Consider the following 21,617-nt stretch of genomic DNA (forward strand, 5'->3'; position numbering starts at 1 on the left):
AAATATGCTTCTTAAATTTAATGTTTCCAATCACATGTATGATGCAGCTGATCATATCCTAGAAATCAATGTAAAACAATGGCTTAATCAATCATAGTCTCTTCTTGTATTGTGAACTATAAGGTATATGTCCAGGTTTAGCATAATCCACTTTTGGTGTCCAGAATGGATGTATTCATGCTTGGTGATCTTGGATTATCAATAGAAATGATCCCATAAGTAACTCTGAAAGGGTTTACATGTGTATGAATATGAACTTTAATGCATAAACCCAATAAAACCCTACTAACAATCAGAAAACATGTATTTATGCTGATACACAGTGTTCTGGACAATGGACCATGTTCACCAAATAATCATTATTTTGTTATTACTGAAATTCTGAATGAACATGATGATTTAGATTTTACTTTGAACTGTGGGTTAATGGATTGTAAAATATGATTTTAGATGTATTTTCCCCATTTAAAATGAATAGTATGTATACTATCAGAGAATGAACAATTGCAAAATTAGGGTTTTTTGTTTTGTTTTTAAGTATGCCATTAGTCTCCTACTTTACTTTTAGAGAAGCCAAAGAACAAAACCATGTAAAAACATTTTTTTTATTGATTTTCTAACCTTACTATCTCTGTGCAAAGAAAATGTTGTATAGACAAAGTACTAGTTTAACAAATGGTCAGTTTGACTAATAAAACTTTAATTGCTAGATTGCTAAGAAGTGTGCTTTTCTGACACATTGAATGTTATGCTTTGATCAAATTGACACTGCCACTGCGCTTTGGCTGTGTGAATCCTAATTAAAAATGGAAATTTTAGCTAAAAGTAGAGCTTTAGCTAAAAGACATCCTGGTCAGTGTTTCAGTGAATCCAGAAATCCTGAATCCAGAAATCCTGGAAACACACAAGCATAAGGGTTCACCCAAGATGCCAGAAAATGCTGGCAGGCTCAATGATGGTAGCATATTCTATTATAATTTGCGTTGTACTTCAAGAACTTTCACAATATCATTTATTTTAAGTAATACTGATCCTACAAAAAAGCAGTACAACTTCAAAAAACACTAAACTATTCAGGTGACTCTACTGCATCCTCACCAAATTTTAATTAAAAAAGTATTTATATGACAAATCATTAAGTACACAGGCTGTGTGTGTGTGTGTGTGTATGTGTGTGTGTGTGTGTGTGAGAGAGAGAGAGAGAGAGAGAGAGAGAGAGCAGTTCTTGTGTCAAACGGGAACTGAGATTCTGACAGAGAGTAATATTTCTGTCTTCTATAAAGAGTCAAAGGATTGTTTTCTTCTAAACATCAGCATTTCATTCTCCCTTGTGGAACAGGGATGTCATACAATATCTGTCAATCATATCACAGCAGCCACAATCCTGTGCTCTAAAACTGTAACACAGCATGTAGAAAAAAAAGGGTGTCTAGTGTATGACATATCAACAGAGAAAAAAAAAAAAGAGTGTCAGAGAGCTAGAAAATTGAAAGGCTGGGATTTGGAGGTCTGGTCTTCACACTTCCATTGCTGGATGTCTCCTTTTTCTAGTTTCCTTTTCCCTTCCCTTTCTTTCCTGGGTAGAGGTGGAAAGACACAGGATCAATATTTAATTTTGCACATCTGATGGTTAAGCCTCAGCACATATCAAAACACAGTGATTACTAGCATGTGGCAGAACAATAATGACTATATTCTAATGTGGTCAGTGTAAGTGTCTGAACGACTGGTGTGTATCGTGTCTTGTATATTGGGCAATTTAATGGCTACTCATTGCAGACATGTAGTAATAGTCTTACTTTGCACAGATTAAATTATCCTATAGATTAAGTTCTTAATAAAGGTGAAGTAGCCTGAAATATTAAACTGCTGATAATATTTGAAGGTTTGCATTAATGTATTCATTCAAATGATTATTATTATTATTACCATAGAAAAAACCATACACAGGGATTTGTATAGCATATGCACACAAAAATGGATTTTAAACAATTACAATGTGACAAAGAAAATGCATAATTGTTGATATGGTGAAGCTCTCGGATTATTTGAATATTATGGAAGAAGTCCAAGGTGTCAGCAAGATTTCTGTCACTTGAGATTCTTCTGTGTTTGTGATACAAGAAAAGGAACCAAAATAACGTCAGACCTTTTTTCACCTTTAATGTGATATATTTGTGTATGTTTGTGTACTTTATATATTCAAAGCCCTAAAATAAATTTATTCAAACACCTTTTGTTTGTAATACAGCACTCAACGTTTTTGGTAAAGATTCTATTCTACCAACTTAAAACAACCTACAATCTTGATTTGGCAATTTTTATTCCAGGCTTCCTTGCAAAAATGCTCCAGATCTATCAAATTCTGAGGAGATTTCCTGTAAACAGCCCTTTTCAATTCTTTCAGGTAGGATTCAGGGCTGGGCTCTGACTGGGATATTCCAAATTATTGAACTACTACTGAAATGTTTGTGCTTTGGGTTGTTATTGTGTTGGATGGAGCAATATTTGTTTATCTTCAGCTGTCCAACAGAGGCCTGCAGGATTTGTGCCAGAATTGTACGGTTTTAGGAACAGTCCATCATTCATTGAAACATAAAGTGCCAGGTCCAGCTGGAGAGAAGGAGCCCTATCGCATGATACTGCCACCACTATTTTTCACTCTGGGTATGGTTTTCTTTGGGTGACCAGTAATTGCCAGATATCCCTGCAGCTCCTTTAAAGATTTAGACTTTTCCTTTTGTCAATTTTAGAGAGATCATCTGTCATTGGTAATGTCAATGCAGTGCACATTTAGTCCGACTGATGATGGCCTTCAAGATGTACTGATGATACAATAATTACTTTTGAACATGAATGAATGTGATTGGTTAATTCTAAGCATAATCACACACCCCATTACAAAAGGGTGTGCACACTTGTGCAAACAGTTCCTTGCAAGGTTTTTATATATTTTTTCTTTTAAAACATTTCTTTTGGTATGTACTTACATTTTGTTGGTTACTAGATCAACTACATATGGAAAAGATTATATAATTGGCATGTTTTATTATGGCTTATTTTTTTACACCCTAAAAACCTGCAGTTTTTAATAGGGGTTTGTAGTCATTTATTGACTGCATATTATAAAACATGTAAGTTAACAGACAAATGTGAGGCAATAAGTTTTTTGAATATTATGTCATGCTTGAAAGCTAGAAATATTTTTTCAGCAAATCTGGAACAAAATTAGCTCCAGGTCTGTAGAGTGATTCCCTCTCCACTCTAGTTCCTCTGGCTTTTGTTCGATTCAGCATCCTACTCAAACACCCACGGAAGGCCTTGAGTTCTCACCAAGACAAAGCTTACAGTGCTTGTGCGTAAAGCCTTCGCCATAGTCCAAACAAACACAAACAGATTGGTCCGTGCAATAGTCTTTTTGGTGAAGGATTTATACACAAGAGGATCGCATGCCTCTCCTGTTTACTCTATATATGCTGAAATTTAATTGGAGCTGAGAAGTACATTTTAAAAGCAAAAAAAAAAAGTTGTGTCATGTAGGGGCAAAAAACTATTGTCATCACTACCTGAGGGATGTACTTGGTGCACATTTTCTTTTACCTTTGGACTTGGCTTTGTTCTTGGTTGAGCATGGTTTTTGGACCGTAATGACAGGCTGACACTCAACATGATAGAGAGCCTTCTGTAGGGTGCCAGTGCGACTCTTTATGCCTGAAGCAGCGTCACACTCACCCCAAATTTCAAACTTGTATTTACAGTCAGCTGAAGACAGAAAAAAAAACAACTTGCATAGTAATTTGTGAAAGGCTGTAATATTACAAATTAAAAAAAAAGAGAAGGGGTCTGAATAGTTTTTTGAAGATATTGTATATAAAATGATGATTTTAAGCCTTACCCCCAAAATCCTTCTTCCAGTTGCAGGGAACCTTACACTTCAGCTTCTTGATCTGATCATTGCAAGTCCCCTCCCTCATACCACTTCCACAATCGCCGTTATTAGCCACACAGTTCCCAAAACGCCAATCTGTGCAGTCTGAGGCCCCTTTCGATCCTTTACCTTTATCTAGCACAGGACATTGTAAATTTTTTATATTATTAATACTTAATTATTCTTAAAAATGTTGTCTATTATTATTTCATGTCAACCTGTCATAATTTCACAGGAGGTATTGGTAAGCAAAGTGTTCAGAATAATTATGACATGGCTCATTCAGAAACTAAATTGGTTTGCAGTATTTAAAAAAATAGCAAAGTGACCTTATGTTTTACATGATTTTAAGAAGTATTACCTTTCTTGTTTTTTCCAGCTTCTGTAGTGACAATCATCAAGGCCACTAGGAGCAGAAAAATGGTAGAAAACAGGCCACGCATCCTAAAAGATCAGAACATAAATATTTCACTGAATTAGTTAAATGTTATTTCAAATATATGTATTTAAAGTAAATAAGAATTAAATTGCATCACAGAAGAGATGTACATTTTCAAAGGAGCACACAAAGAAAGCAAAGAAATGTTCTTATTCATTCATTATCTTCTAATACACCTTGTACATAAATTATGGATTTTTGTGTCCAATGTTTTTCAAGGTAAATAGGCAAGACTTTGTATACAAGACTTCATTGGTATAAATTTTATAAAAAAAAATGCAATTTTTTTTTTCTTTTTACAAATAATTTGTATAAAACCTGCACATTGTTAATTCAGTGAGGACTATGCTTTTGGTGTAAAATGGAAACTTAATTGGAGTTGGAGTTATTGGAAATATATTATATCCCTTTATCCTTCAAGCTTGATGCCTAACTGCATGCCACCACCCACACAGATTAAAATCTTCTTGTTCCTCAGTATGTTTTAGTCATGATGCAGTCCACACCTCTGACTTATGCACACTGACTGTACTGTTCTCTGTTCTCTAAGCATATTCATTCCCTTTTATTCCATATTCTTTCATGTGGATTTAGGATGTAAACACATACCCAACTGCTTCATTAATTGGTTAACTGGATACCACTAATGCTAATCCCCTAATGTTGTCCTGGGTGTAGGACAATGTGACAATCTTGGCATGTAAAATGCTATTTTGCACAAATACTAAATAATTGAAACTCACTGATCAATTCAGGTGTGGCAACAAAATACGAATCACACACAGTTGACATTTGTCAAAGCATCCAACTATAACTAAATAAAATGTCTAACAAAACTAACACACTCACCAAATGTATTTATATCACAGATGCATGGAATCAGCTGAATAAACAGTACACGATACAGACTCACACTAGTGATCACCCACAAAGGCATGCAAGACAGAAAACAATTCTCATATGTTCAGGCAGTGTATCACAATCTCCTCATTTATGCTGTGAGTCACGTTTTCTATGGCAATAGTATCTATTTTTTATATGGTGTGAATTTTGGACCGATTGTTGTCCAAATAAAAACCTTTGCACTTGTATCCAAGTCACACATTTGTCACTACCACCAAAATATGAAAACAAAATCAAAGAAAACTGAAAGCAAATTTTCTGTAAGATTTATCTGCAATTGTATTCATGCAGGCAAATGACACCTAAGTACAAAATAATTAAATATTTGCATGAAATGGCACTGAAGTGCATTTCATTCATGAGAATTGATTTGATTGGATATCGCAGCAGCACACCTAACCTCACCTGCTCATAACATGTCAAAAGATGATGTTTAGAGTGTGTGTAAAAGACAAGAGGCCCATTTCTTAATGTTACACATAGAACACTGCAGTTCCAAAGGTCCACTAAAACACAGACCATCAAGCTATTTGTTTGACCACTTTAACTGTAAAATAAATTTAACACATAATCCAGCACACTTAATGGACATAATCTAGCTTTTTAAACATTATGGTCATTATTCAAAAGAGTACAGTAATATTCTGGCTATATTTTAATCAAAGCTACTAATATTTCATCTGATTTGAATTTAAAGCAAAACGTATTTGTATAGTGCTTTTAACAATAGAGACTGTTGCAGCTTACCATAAATGCATAAATTCATGTTTACATGTAAATTTATCCCTAATGAGAGACGATATGAGGAACAAACCTTGAGACGTGCCAGACTCAAAAGGGAAAGCTATCCTCATCATGGTGGGACCCAATAAGATGATTTAGAAAAGAATTTCATAATTTAAAAATGTTAACATCCACAGCAATTATGCATCAGTATATAAAGCTAACTGTGTTTTCTTTAATGAAAAAAAATATATTTACATTATCATAAACACAAAAAAGCTTGACAATCATAAAAAAACAATAAAAAGATCATTATATATTCTAATATAACACAAGCACAAAACAAACATGGCTACGAAGATGGAGTACAGAAATATGATTCAATAAGCAGTTACCCACATCCCAATGTGTGTCTTGTGATGTCTAAAAGGCTCAAAATGTACTGGAATATTACTGACTTACCTCAGTACTTTTTACACATACACAGTACTAGTGTTGGGCAATTTAGACCAAATCTAATATCTCTCATATGCTCAACAATATATCCTATGATATATAAAATTTTCTCAAAAATTGCTGAATTAACTAAAAATACTTACTAGTTATCTAGATATGCGCCCTTTATCTGCATGCAGACTATTTTTGATCATTTTGTGAACTACAACCTAATGAACTTTTTCTTTTCTCCATTTATTTGGAAGGGACATTGAACAGAACTACCAAAAATAAGAAAAGGAAAAATGTAACATTTTCAAAAAGGGAACAATGAAAAATAAATATTAAAACACCTCAGTAAACTTTAATTTTCAGGAATCCAAACATCAATAGTACCTCCCTTTATAGGTGCAAATTCTTTGACTTTTATTTGAACTGATGCCTATTCTTTGGTGTTGCAGGGAGTTTCGCTGTATGTCACAGTCTTCCAGGCTCGTTTTTGTTATAGTACACCTCTGCTAAATCTGCTCCAAACTTGGAAATTGGCTGCTATTGTGACATATAGACGATGACATATAGATGATGTAGGAAAATATATAGACATTTTTGATCGTCGGACAAGATGCATAATCATATTATATAGCCCTAGACCAAACACACATTACCATATTTCCTCAATTTGTGTGCTAGGTTGACAAATAAATAAAGCACAGCATTAGTATTTAAGACCAAGTTGTTTGCCCCTGTGGCTGCATTTATTTTATTAGCAGACAGTCTTTGAAGAACACTCACTCAGTGTGTTTCAGACTGATTAAAAACACACCCACATTAAGCTGTTGTTTGGTAACTGCATGGCTCCTACAGCTGAGTACACTCTTTATCGCTGGCTTACATCTCCATGACAATAACAAGAGCATAGGCTTGCAAACAGGAAGAGAGAATAGACTCACCACCATAGGACATCACTACATCAGGACAGAGCACACACACACACATTTTAGCTCTAGCAACCAGTTATGGATATTCTTAAAGTTTACACGCTGGGGCATGAACAGCATTTTTATTGTTTCTTGGCCAGCAAAAGACTCAACTCTCCCATAGTGTAATTTAAATTACCATTCAGTGTCTCACTCTAGTTTTCACCTGAGCCTTTCATCATATGGCGCCAAACTTTTATGGCTAGCAATAACTATGGGCAATAAAACTTGCTCTCTATATATCCTCTCTTTGCCTACTCAGGGCAAATACTTAGGCCTCATTTAGATCCTCCATAAATAGAGACCCACTAAATCAATCTATTCTATCCAAAACACTAATTAAGTGTCACTTACCCACATGCCTGCTGGAGCATGACTAAAGCAGTCACCCCTCTTTTTCTGTGCCTCAAAATTCTGTTGGCTTTCAAAATTCTCTATTTTACTGTTTCTTTTACTAATTTTCCCATTGCCATTTTCTCTGCTGCTGTTAAGAAATGCAAACCACCTGTTCTCTGAGAATCGTGTGTGTGTGTGTGTGTGTGTGTGTGTGTGTGTGTGTGTTTGCGGGTCGTCTATGGGCTACAATTTGAAAGTGATGGGAAATGTTCACATACAATTATGCACAAGTGCTCACACAGGGTAGATATTATCTCCTTCTCGCACACACACACACGTTATATGCATACATTTAAAACAATTGTGTGTGTGTGTGTGTGTGTGTGTGTGTGTAGTGTTTGTTGCATGACAAGTTGGAATTAAACTAATTTCCATACCAGAGGAAAAAACACAAAGATGTGACCCAATTCGCTAATTTTGGCAGAGCTGTGCACTCATCAGGAGGTCTTTGGCTCATTCAGACGTATAAAAAGCCATCTCACTGCCAACATATCTTAGATCCATTACTGCTGTGCCCTAACATTCCAATTAAGTAAAATTCTTTCATGAATTTGAAAGAGACCAATCTAAATACTAAACACATTATTACATTCCCTACAGAATGTAGATAAAATATAAATACAGAATCTCAGAGGCTAAAAACATTTTGACCAAATATAGATAGACACATACAGGAAGAACTGAAGAGGCACAAGTCCAGACAGTAAAAAACAGACAACATGCATAAAACCAGCTGTCACAGTAAACACATTACTACAAGAACTGGAAACTATAATTATACTGTCTGTGATTAAGCATCATAAATCCACATTGTTTATCATGTGTAGACACGCAAAAAAAAAACAAAAAAAAACACACACACACACACACTCACTCACAGTGAGAGAGTGAGTGAGAGAGAGAGAGAGAGAGAGAGAGAGAGAGAACAAAGTTCAATGTTCAGCTCTACTCAGGTCACTACACTGATTATTCAATACAAATCTTGAGTGCTTTAAAGCCAAGAGCAGAAACCTCCCTATTTTAGTGGTAAAGCATTTGGACCCTGTGGCTTTGCGCTCCTGCATTTTGAAATATTTAAGGTTTACCAGTACATGAAGTTAAACTATGTATTGTCTCTGTGCCATATTTACTCCTCTGTCTTCTCATACAAAATATGAACAAATTTATCAACAGCAAAATATACCTATATGTAAATAATGTTAGAAAACTGTACAACGTATTAGAGCTACTACAAATTCATTATTTGTGCCATAATGGTAGCATTTTTCCATATCATTTAAATATCTAGAACATTTAGAAATTGTTGCAGCCTTGGTCCAAAAAAAGAGGAAAAAATGGAGCTATATAAGTATATTCTCCAATTATCTTAAATGGACCACTTTAATCATTGAAATATTAGGCAGATTAATTACACATATATAATTAGCCTTTTTAGTTAGAAAACATTAGTGCTTTTTATTCTTGAACAGTTGCATTGCATCATACACTAGATTCATAATATTCTGTATTTCTTTTCATTCTTTTTGACATTCACCAAGATCTCATTATATTTAACTGAATAGTCAACAAACTATAATAACTAATTATTACTATAAATGCTAGTTTATAATAGTTTAATTACCCATCACTGTAATCTCATTAAATATACATAAATAATAAATAAATAAATGTGCAAACCCCTGTACATCACACACCCCTTGAGGCTTATTGACCTCACTTTGGAAAACACAGCTACAAGATGTATACTTTTAGGAGGTTGAATGCACACTATGTCATTTGTAATCTATTACTGACTTTTTTATCCACATATCTGGTATTCACATTCAAGGAGCTTATGGAAAATTACCCACAGTCAAAGCAAGAGGGAAAGCAGTTACTTATTTTTCCCCCTTAACACACAACCATGAAGGCTGTACAACAATGTCTAGCATGAAATGTGATTGTAATCACTGGAATGAGAACTGAGGCAGATGAAGGGGAAAGAGGCTAAAGATGCAAACACAGGCTGGGTGAAAAGGTCTCTCTCCCTCTCTCTCTATCTATCTTTCTCTCTTTATATCTTTCTCTCTCTGCCCCCCTCTCTCCCTCTCCCTTTCTCTCCCTCTCTCTCCCCCCTCTCCCTCATGCTCTCTCTCTCTCTCCCTCACACTCTCTCTCTCTATCTATCTTTATCTCTCTCTCTCAATCTTTCTCTCGATATATATCTTTCTCTCTCTGCCCCCTCTCTCCCTCTCCCTTTCTCTCCCTCTCCCTCACACTCTCTCTCACACTCTTTCTCCCTCACACACTCTCTCCCCCTCTCCCTCTCTCTCACTCTCTCCCTCACACACTCTCTCCCTCTCTCCAACCTGAAGCTTTTGGCTCAGCTCGCCTTAATCAGCCCATTGAAGTCAATAGGAGTTGAACACTACCAAGGGCATTAAAAGCACACAAACTGCCTCTCTCCAGCTCTCCACCTCCTCACTAACTCTCTTCACCATTCACTCTGTAGCTTTTGTTATTAGTATTACTGTGTGCATGTACCATCCTGCTTTATTGCGTTTGCTTATCACACCACACCAGAACTACCATTAACAGCTTTCTTGGTTAAAAAGTGCTTCAAACTTTATTTTAAACTTTTAAAACTAAACAAAACTATTTTATATATAGATATATTTGGGTAACAAACATCAGCATACAAAGGCAGGGTTAATACTAAATAAAAGTGCAGATCATGGCTTTTTTTTTTTTTTGACTAAACGTTCAAGGGGGAAATTACATGACTTTCCCAAAGAATTATCACTTGGTTTGTTTACTTTAAACCTTTACTTGCTGATAATCCGAATTATATGCGCTTACATTCATATAGCTTTTTTAATTCAGCATAAAGAAAAGAATTCAGTATAAAATCCCCACACAGTTTCTGCGCTACTTCATGTGTGTTAAAAGTGAACTTTATACACTTACTCGATCGCTCTGTTTCAAGCTCCACACACAAAAGTTAGGAAAACTGTGTCTGCAAGTTCCTCTCCAGCATCCGCTCGAAGCCTGGCTTTGTTTCTGTCCAAACAAAAGTAAGTGTGAACCAAACCCCAGTCTGAACAGCTTTAAATTAGACACCCCATGACGCCCAGAGTCACGTGACCGGCATTCCTTTGGCGAGGTTAAGAGAGCGTGGCACTGTCATGCAAAATGAAGCCTATCCCTAAAATCCTTATACACAGGGAAAATTAAGATTTGATTTGATTTGATTTTTTTAAGGAAAATTCTCTTTTTTATTTGCAAACACACACAGAGTCATTTCTCCCAAGTCCTGTGTGATGTGCTTGCCATTTTCCCCGTTAAAATCCATAGAAAAATAGAAGGCATTTTAACTAAATCATGTAGAGTATGGAGACTAGGTCTGTATGTATGGAGAATTTCTGGACAGCCTGTAGTTAATTTCCTGACAAATTTTTCCTTCTGATCTTTTTCCATGCATATATAACTCTTCTAAGTTGTGTGTGGTGACCTGGTGTAGCACAGTCATAGCCCAAAAAAGTCATAGTCCAGAGATTTCATAGTGATAACAGCAAAAGGGTGGATGCTATATAAACCTATAGCGTAAGACTTTACTACACATTTCTCAACTGAGTCAGATGTGTTTGTACACTACAATAGTGTGTAAAAGTAGCTTTGCTAACACCCCTGACATCAAGGTGACATCAAATAATTACCAAACACCCACCCGCACACACACACACACACACACACACACACACACACACACACACACACACACACACACACACACACATACATAAGGCTTACCAACACACAAAAGGACCCAAAGATGATGAATATTTGTATTGGTAAGTTTATTGAAGACCTAAGTTCAATGTAACAATTCAGTACTAAATCTTATTCAGGTACAAACAGGATAAGTGTGTGAAATCATGTAGACAGAGCTCTTTCAAAGGCCAAGCAGAAAAACTGGTCACGCTAAAAGAAAAAAGAAAAAAACGAAATAAATAAAACTTCAGTGCTAAAATAATTGCAGAAAACAACGTTTTATCTTGAATCACTGTATCATGTGTAATGAAATTTCTTTATACAGAATACAGGCAATAGGCATTAGAAGATTGGTTTTGGGAAATACTGTACGCTTTCCAACAATGAGATTTAACAGGGAGAAGCAAAAAACAAAACAAAACAAAAAAAGCCTAAAAAACATAATACAACATTTATGTTAAGTCTAGTTAATATATAATAAACTAATTATTTATATACATACTTGGCAATGTATTTTTACATAATATGGAAAGTATATAGTGATAGTTGTTGAAGGAAATAGTTATGCCTGATCTCAAGATATTAAGTGTTTGTGTGAAATATGTACATCCTGTTTTTTCAACTGGCGATCCATTACAAGCCCACAGGCATGTAGGCAGTGAGTCAGCGGACACAGAGGGTACTAGATAGGTCTATCTTCTAAAACCCTGACATCAAGGTCAGCTGCAAGGAGTAGAAATGACCACATTCATACAAATAACACATTCATACAAATAAAAAAATAAAAAATAAAAATCTTTGGCTTGCACATAATTCCAGGGATTTGGGACAGATTTCACAGATGGAATGACTTTTGAATATCTATATTACATAAGGTTAATGTGATTGGTGACACACACACACACACACACACACACACAAACATACTAACTGTGTGAACTGCATTGGACTGTTCAGATCAAAACACTTATTCAGTTGCTGTTTTGTACACCACATTTCACATTTCAATACCTCATCAAACTGCTGCTACATAGGTTTATATATGTTTACTTGAACCCTCTTTATTTACAATCCTCTAGTTTTCCACTAGGTTGCACACTGCAGTGCAATTTTCACAGTGCACTTTATGTGGTTAGGACAGCTTTTAGTCCTTAGCTCTGTGTTGTTTTTATGTAGCATTTCATTTCACTGTGTACTGTGACTGCTATATATGATTAAAATGACAATAAAGGCACCTTGACTTGACTTAAGAACCTAAAATTATTCACACATTTCTTTATTTTCATGTATTGATTTATCCACGATAGTGTCATGGCCAAGAACATGGCATGCCGCTGGCTTTTTATTTTGTGGGGACGTTCATCTCTCATCTTGGAGGACAACTGAAACAGACGTGCAGTCCAAGCTTAGGATTTAACCAGGAAGCGTGTAGTTTTAAGGCAGCAACATCATGTCCTGCCTGAAAATGTGATCACCAAAAATATACCAGAACATCCCGAATTTGATTACCTAATATAAAACACCTCTCATTTCATCTAACAATAAAGCCAGTGTAACCGATAGGATTTGTGTATTTTATGTATATTATTTTTTAGAATTTATGTGTCTTTACAAATGTGTATACACATTATATCTTGTATTCACATTATGCTTTTTTAAAATGTATATTTATAACCTAAAATAATTAACTACATTTACATCATTTGGCAGATGCCCTTATCCAGAGTGACTTACATTATCTCATTTTTTTTGTACAATTGAGCAATAAGGGCCTTGCTCAAGGGCCCAAGAGTGGCAGCTTGGTGGACCTGGGATCGAACTCACAACCTTCCAATTGGTAGCCCATCACCATAACCACTAGGCTACAACATGCCCCTAAACTAAACTATGCTAAGTACTAATTGCTAAGTACCACCATTGTATAAGTTCATAGAGTTTATTAGATATTCTGGACAAAATGTGGAATCATACACAGTTTCAGAAAAAACGGGGCACTTCTTTGCAAGAAGATCAATTCTGTTCTCTTTTTTACTATTAGATTCTGAAATTATAATTCTGCACAATACTTTATATTGCACTTCTAAAAGTGCATGTACAGAACACAACCATTGTGGTTCTACTCTTGTGCATTTGAAAACTCCTTGCAGGTGTGGTTAGGATAAAAGATCATACTCTTAGAACACTGTGTTCCAATAATTTGTTAAAATTAGAGGCAGATGTAGTGCTTCCTCTCAGACAACCCTGCAGAATGGAGCTTTAATTATATCCATCTGCCAGAGTAAAATCAGACATAAAGTATTAATTACTTCCTACAGTCGCAGTAGCCTAGTATTTAAACATATAGGTATCTGCTCATTAATGCAGTTTGTGTGATTTTTTCCATTGCACTGCCTCCACGTGATTGGCTGGCTGCATAATTGCATAAATGTGCAAATTTACAGGTACCCTTAATAAAGTAGCTGTTGACTGATTATTTTTGTGGTTGGGTTTCTGTAATCACAACATACAAGCAACTTTAGATTTTCTGACAGAGAAAGTATTCAGGTCAGAGGACTTGTATGCTGTTTTCATTAGTAACATCACAAGTGGTATATTTTGTGTTATTAAATACAGTGATATATAAAAAAATGTATGTCTGATCATTTCTTGTGTCTGGACAGTGACAAGATGGAGGTAATGCTCATTGGTTCACCCTACCAGTTACGTAAGGCTAGTGTGGATTCCTCTACACTAGAATTCCAAAAAAAAAATAAATAAATTTAGGGGTGATATTTGATGCACATTGAACATTTGCTCCCCATGTTCAGAACACTGTAAAGACATCATTCTTTCATTTAAAAAACATTGCCAAATTGCATCCTATGCTGTCACTCCCGGTGGCTGAAAAGTTGATCAATATCTTCGTGTTTTCTTGTATTATTGTAATGCTTTGCTGGTCAGGGTCTCAAACGCTCCCCTAAATAAACTACAGCTGGTTCAAAATTCAGCTTCCCGAGTCCTGACTGGAACCAGGACAAGGGATCACATCACTTGTGATTCCTATTATATTATTATGAGAGGGAACAAATATAGAGTTCAATATTTGCACTACAATAAGCAATAACATGAAATAACTTGTTTTGTGGATGTTCCACAGGATTACATACAAGGATAAACAAAGGTATGACATGATTTGATAAAGAATTTAAAATTGCAGTGGTACAAGGGGATGCTTTTATAGTTAAATAATCAACTTCAGCACATTAAGAGAAACTCTTACATGCTAGCCCATCTTTGATTATTTTCCCATAATAGCATGCCTGCAAAATCATTTACGTACATAAAAAAGTTATTAAACAGATAACAGCAACAATTTACATATTTCCAGAAATTTCTCAAATAATCTGTCTATCCATCTAACATCGAATTCACCCATTTATAAGTATACTTTTCTTTTTTGTTACTTATGTATTACTTGTGTTATATTGCTAGTATCAAATATGTGAGGCAGACTCTTTGAGGAAGAAATTTTAATTCAATTCAAAGAAAACAAAAGACAATTTTATGTGCTGATCTTGGAATTATTTATCACTCTGGGAACAGGCTGTTATTCTTGGAAAAGGTGAAGTAACAAAGGGCACACATCTGTGTGACAGACCCCCACTCCAAAAAGGAGAAAACAGCTAGAAAAGAACTGCAAAGGAATGAAGGGGGATAAAGAAAAGAAATGGAGAGGAACAGTGGCTTAGAGGTTGCAAGGTTAATATATGCTCTTTATAGCCTGCTGAAGAGGAAAGACTTCCAAAACATCCATGTTTTCTACAGTTCAACCTCTGTTCCACATCACAGGACTGGATGAAACCATTGCACTCTGGTTTTAGGGGTGGAGAAGGTCAGACTGGCTTCAAATAATTACCAAACACCCACCCGCACACACACACACACACAAAAGCAGTGGTACAAGACAAGTCATGGGAAATATAATTAATAGGTGAAGGGTTAATGTGTCCATGCAGTGTAAAAAACTGAAAAACAAGTGTGAGAAGAACCAGTCTCTACATTCAGCTACCAACACACAAAAGGACCCAAAGATGATGATAATTTGTATTGGTAAGTTTATTGAAGACCTAAGTTCAATGTAACAATTCAGTACTAAATCTTATTCAGGTACAAACAGGATAAGTGTGTGAAATCATGTAGACAGAGCTCTTTCAAAGGCCAAGCAGAAAAACTGGTCACGCTAAAAGAAAAAAGAAAAAAACGAAATAAATAAAACTTCAGTGCTAAAATAATTGCAGAAAACAACGTTTTATCTTGAATCACTGTATCATGTGTAATGAAATTTCTTTATACAGAATACAGGCAATAGGCATTAGAAGATTGGTTTTGGGAAATACTGTACGCTTTCCAACAATGAGATTTAACAGGGAGAAGCAAAAAACAAAACAAAACAAAAAAAAAGCCTAAAAAACATAATACAACATTTATGTTAGGTCTAGTTAATATATAATAAACTAATTATTTATATACATACTTGGCAATGTATTTTTACATAATATGGAAAGTATATAGTGATAGTTGTTGAAGGAAATAGTTATGCCTGATCTCAAGATATTAAGTGTTTGTGTGAAATATGTACATCCTGTTTTTTCAACTGGCGATCCATTACAAGCCCACAGGCATGTAGGCAGTGAGTCAGCGGACACAGAGGGTACTAGATAGGTCTATCTTCTAAAACTAAGGGGAAGTGGGAGTGTTTAGTTTGCCTTAAGGGAGTGTGCTGTTCTGGACTGGATTACGACATCATCTATAATAGTGACCCTCACCTGCAATGTAATCACTGGAGTAAACATGTACAAACATGCAGTAGACAGTAATGTTGTATTTTCTTAGCGAAGTAAAGTGATATCAGGCAACTGACTCCACAGAAGCAGAGGTTAAAATTCTATTTTAAAAAACCTAAACAAAAGTTTTACTCTAATGTGAAAAAGAACTGGTTTCATAATAAAACAAACTTGTGTTCACTCTTAAAAAAATACTTTTACTTTTGCTCACCCAGAGCAGTTAAGGGTACTCCAAAAGTGAAAAACCTGAAAAGGGTTATGAAATAAAACAACTGCCAATGATAGAAAAGTTGGAGCTAGACCATACATAATAAAACCACTCCAGGGGTGTCTCCCCAGTAGGGCTACAGCACTGCAGAGTTTGCCATTCTACCTCATTTAACACATTTTACACACCCGAATCAACACATTAGCTAATTACTAAAGCCTTCATGGGCTAAATTTGTGACACAAATCCCTAGAGATTTGTGGTCCTGCAAGACCTGAATTTTAAACACTCCTGATGTAGACAATAGGCATCACAAGATACAGCTGTTGAAGCTGGAGTTTATACAAAATGTGAGAATCATTATATATAAACAAAATCAACAGATTTAAAAAAAAAAAAAAAAAGACAAAAAGACATGTTCCATGTATCATGTGTATCATAGTAATATATACCCTGATCAGATAAATTACAGTATAGTCTAAGAAAATATAAATACTATTTCCTAATAAATACTTGAAATACTATTCTTTATTAGTCTTGGAAGCAAACACCACCAGAATCAATTCACTGAAACAAAATAGTGTGTACATTGCATTTCTAGGTATTCACCATTATTCTGTAATTATAATACAAAACCAGTATATTTCTATTTATCCAAATGGCCTATTGCACCAGATTACATGCACACCTTTATAGGAAATGTTTTTGCAAGGCAATCAAAGAAGCAGAGCAATGCTTATTTCAAACGGATCAATTCTGGGACATTTTTTATAAAGCCCTAAGAGGCAGCCATTTTCCCCCATGGTGTCTGAAGTTCTTTCATACATCACTTAGAAACCTTTACAAAAAGTAAAGTCTTACTTCATAATAAGTACATAGGAAAGGGGGACAACATGAATATATTATTTAATATTTTAATTAGATGGGCATTGAAAGAACTAATATCTCTCTGCAAGTTACTGGAATCTAAAAATACATGAAGTCTGTGTCATTTTGTGGATTTTTTAAGAAGGCACTGTGTGCAGTTCAGCTTCTTAACTATAGAAAAGTTAACAGATGCAGGGACTATAGCTCATGCTGGCTCCTATCAACTGTGGACAGATCCAACATAATGAGCTTCAGGTCAAATCACACCGCTCTTTTGATTATTATTTCCATACTACACAAAATAAATATTTTCATCTAAAAGAGAAGCAATAAATGTAATTATGGAACTAGTTTCCATGTCTTATTTGCTGTAATTATTCTTGCTAAAAAACAAAAAAGTGTTTTTTAGGGAAAAAATCTTTTAGTATATAGATTTATGATATTAAAAATACGACGTAATGTGTGCTTGCTATGGCAGCACATATAGTAAAATACTATGTTATAGTATAATTTACATAGGCACCTCTAATATGCATCCATGCAGTCATTTAAATTTGGCATAAAAATTAGTTTCTAGTAATCACTTACTCGACAGATTATGAACGAATGCAGAAGGAATAGGGAATAAATCGGGGTGGTGTTTTGCCCTCCCAATGATGATTATTTTCCAATAATAGTCTATCCAGAAATGTCATTCCTTTTATACCACAGCAATTTACCAATAAACATTTGTAAAGAATGTATTAAAGAACGGAATGTCAATTTTTATGTTGCAAAAGGTTTTATGTCGCAAAACATTTTAGTTTCTCTTATTGTTTCCCTTACAGTATCTACAGCCCTCAAAGCATTACATATGACTGCAACAAAGAGCTTCTATAGGAAACCATCACAGAAAAACGTATCCATAGCTCCATTTTTAAAATCGGTTTATTATTAGATTTCAGTCACGTGGCATAAACGCGAAATGAATTTTGTTCTGCTTTAGTATAAACCTGTGATTTGCTGTGCAGTCAAACTACTGTAGATCTGCTGTTAGAGAAATGTAATCAAAATCTTTTGACGAATTGGAGAATTCAAGAGTGCTGTGGTATAATAGTTTTTTTAATAGAAAAGGTTCATTTTATATTATATTATCAAACTGTCAGTGTGGAAATATCAAACCTCATCAGGCCTTATTTAAGAAAGCTTCTATAAAAAGGTTATTTTTTAGAAACCTCTATAAAAAGTTAAATGTCAAAGCTGCTGCATTGTTGAAGATTTAAGTGTGTGAGCTGTTATTATATAACGTAGGATAAGCACGTTTTGAAAAAATATGATTGTTGTTTTCTACTTGAATGGAACCAATACTAGTTTGTGTAACATGGCCATTGAAATGATCTATTTAAGAAATCTCCTTTCTGGGTCTTTTTGTGTGTGTGTGTGTGTGTGTGTTTGGGGTTGTGTGGGTTTTGGTGTGGGTGTGTATCTATATAAATAAATATATAAGATAGAACTGTACAGTGGACACAAGAAAGTGCCCTCTTTGAAAATCTGAATTTTTCTGAATTAATTAATGAGTAATATCTAGTTTCAAATCTAATTTAACTTAGACATATATCCATTATAGAAAATAAATAGCATCATCACATGTTGGTGTGTTAAGATAAAGCGTTGATTATAAGGATAAAATTCTGTTATACAGTGAGACCATCCAGAAAAAATCAAGAGCGGAAAATTAGGAACAAAATCAAGTGATCTGCATTCAAAAAAGAATAAAGTATTAAATATTCAGTATTTTCTAATATAATAAGACAAGTAAACAAGTCAGATGTTATAGTGATAAATTATATAAACATCTATTTACTATTAAAAGGGTATTACAAATGAACTGTAACTTAAGTACAACAATTATAAATCAGGAAATTCATGAGTGGAATAAAGAAGGCAATGATAGTTACAGTGCAAAGGTTTCTCAGACAGAAACCTAATAAGATACACTTACAGTACCAAAAGTTATTAGAAGGAAACCTTTCCAGAAGAGAAGAGAAGAAAATAAAACAACGAAGAAGCAAAGCTAGAAAAAAGCCACTAAAGGCTCCAAATGTTTTCAGTGCAGTGAGAGCTGAAAGCCAGCACCCCACATCCTAAAATGTAAGTTTTCAACACTCCTTAGTTTGGATAAACAAATACGTCAGTAAATCTCTGAAATGTAAGATCCTGCAAAGCAATAAACGTATTCTCCTTATTAACATTAGCATTATTCTTAACAAAACATAAAAATTGAAATTTTGAGTTGTGTGATCAGTGCTGCAGAGAGCTCACTTCAGACATCGATTCACAGTCTCATACCATCTTGAGACAACATTCAACAAACTCTTTTACACAAACTGTATTAATCTGAATGATTGCTCTGTAAAAGCCACACAGATTAGTGACTGAAAGAAAACCCCAGCCCTCTCCATACATTCTGACACAGACACACTGATACATGATGACAGTGAAATGGATGTAAATTTAGTCAAGCCGGCAAACCTGCAGATCTCTTCATAACGTGTGTACATGTGTCTCTTAGCTCTAGAGTCGGTTAGGAGTTACAGTATGTATTCACCCTATATAAAGGAGCCTTTTATTATGAGCTAGTCCATTCTTATTTACTTTATTGGTTTGGCACATGTAGACAGCTCCAGACACTAAAGGGGAAGGTGTGTTAAAGGTCAGAGGTCAGACTGCTGTCTCCTGGTCCTCGCGTTGGATCATCTGATAATGCTGCCGATTCTCCAGATACGCTGCCAGCTCGGGGTCCTTTGCTTTTTCTGCTCTGTGCTTCGGGGTATCGCCCTGCAAATGCAAAATGCAAACTATAACTGGGGGGAAGGACACACTGAAAATATTTTGATTTAATATTGTAGCATTTCATTTTTGGCTAACAAGAAAAGAGTATAATGTGCAAAGCAGGGTGAGGAGACGGTTTGTATCTGCTATTATTATATTGTTCCCGATATTATTATATTAGTCTTTTTATTCTCTGTGGTCAGTTTGTGAGTACTTCCGGTCTTATTTGGTCAACTTGATCATTGTTTACACAAAGTGTTTTATTTTGTCTGTAACTGGTGAACATTCTTACCAGCTTCTGATTCTGATTTTTATACCGGCCCTCTGGCTCTACTGTTCTGAGCACATGCAATTACCAGCTTGCTTTGACACCATCTTGTTTTTTGCATGTCTAGGTAGACCAGCTCCAAATTACACATGCATTAAATGCAAAAATGCAAAAGAGATAAAATGTTTTAATTGGCTCTTTTGAAAAATTTTGCCAGTAAATCAGCTTGAGTGGGCAATTTTGAGTGGACCTCATCAAGTTCCATGTGGACACAAACCATTAGTATCCAGGCGCTCTGTCGAGCAGACTGTCAAGAGCCTACTTTGACAAAACCTACTGGATTTCTCTGAAGGCCTTATTCAGCAAAGGATGCAGTCTGGCCAATTATTTTCTTTAAAACATATGATTCATCACACTCTTGTTCACAATATCAATTGCTTTAGTGCCCCAGTTCCACATTATATTTAATTGGTCCCATTTAATAATGATGCATCCAAAGCCAAACAAATATATAGCATCATATGCAAATGATATACATAAGCTGGCAAGAACCATCTCTTCAAATTTTCGAATACCATCTGCTGTAGACAGGCTTCATCAGAGATCCCAGATGTGTCCTAATACATGGAGTAAGGAGTTCCCTTTTACCGAATCCGTGCACACAGCACTGCATCGTTCAACAGTTGAACACAGTTTAACACAAGAACTTCCCATACAGTACTGAATTCCACATACTGACTTACGAGTAGGAATCACTGGAGGAATGGAATCTGTGAGTTCAATGAATCAAGATTGTACAGCATCCAAAACCTTTCTTCTATCCATTAGTCACAACAATGTTTGTGCCAGAACCACTGAATGTCTTTTATTATCGCCATAGACTGACATGCTGAAGAGAAGAGAGCTTGGAATTTTTGTCCTTTTTAAAGCACAGGCAGTTTCATTGCCGCTTATGACAGATAAAGCTCTTTTTGTGTAGACAATCAGAAACACTACAGCTTTTTTATATTTTAAAATACCTAAAGCTCCCTGTTTCTGCTTATCACTTTTGGAGATAACAGCTTAAAAAATATGCTCTGGAATAACAAG

At 35.2% G+C, this 21,617-nt stretch overlaps 2 protein-coding genes across 4 annotated transcripts in view; both read right to left on the reverse strand.

Moving 5' to 3' along the window:
- Positions 1-591: 591 nt before the first annotated feature.
- On the reverse strand, positions 592-10,904 carry mdka (midkine a). Its single transcript, XM_060859326.1, has 5 exons — positions 10,748-10,904; positions 4,290-4,372; positions 3,896-4,063; positions 3,601-3,762; positions 592-1,576 (listed from the first exon to the last, which is right to left on the reverse strand). Exons 2-5 carry the CDS (start codon positions 4,369-4,371, stop codon positions 1,548-1,550), a joined length of 441 nt encoding a protein of 146 aa, XP_060715309.1. The 5' UTR covers position 4,372; positions 10,748-10,904; the 3' UTR covers positions 592-1,547.
- A 4,724-nt stretch (positions 10,905-15,628) lies between these two features.
- Positions 15,629-21,617, reverse strand: part of dgkza (diacylglycerol kinase, zeta a) — a 95,957-nt gene continuing 89,968 nt past the window's right edge. For all 3 annotated transcript variants that reach the window (XM_060859198.1, XM_060859197.1, XM_060859196.1), the window contains one exon: positions 15,629-20,266. In XM_060859198.1, coding sequence (XP_060715181.1) covers positions 20,150-20,266 — 117 coding nt within the window. In that variant the 3' untranslated portion in view covers positions 15,629-20,149. The remainder of the gene's footprint in view (positions 20,267-21,617) is intronic.

This window comes from Tachysurus vachellii, chromosome 23, assembly GCF_030014155.1.
Source record: "Tachysurus vachellii isolate PV-2020 chromosome 23, HZAU_Pvac_v1, whole genome shotgun sequence".
NCBI lineage: Eukaryota > Metazoa > Chordata > Actinopteri > Siluriformes > Bagridae > Tachysurus > Tachysurus vachellii.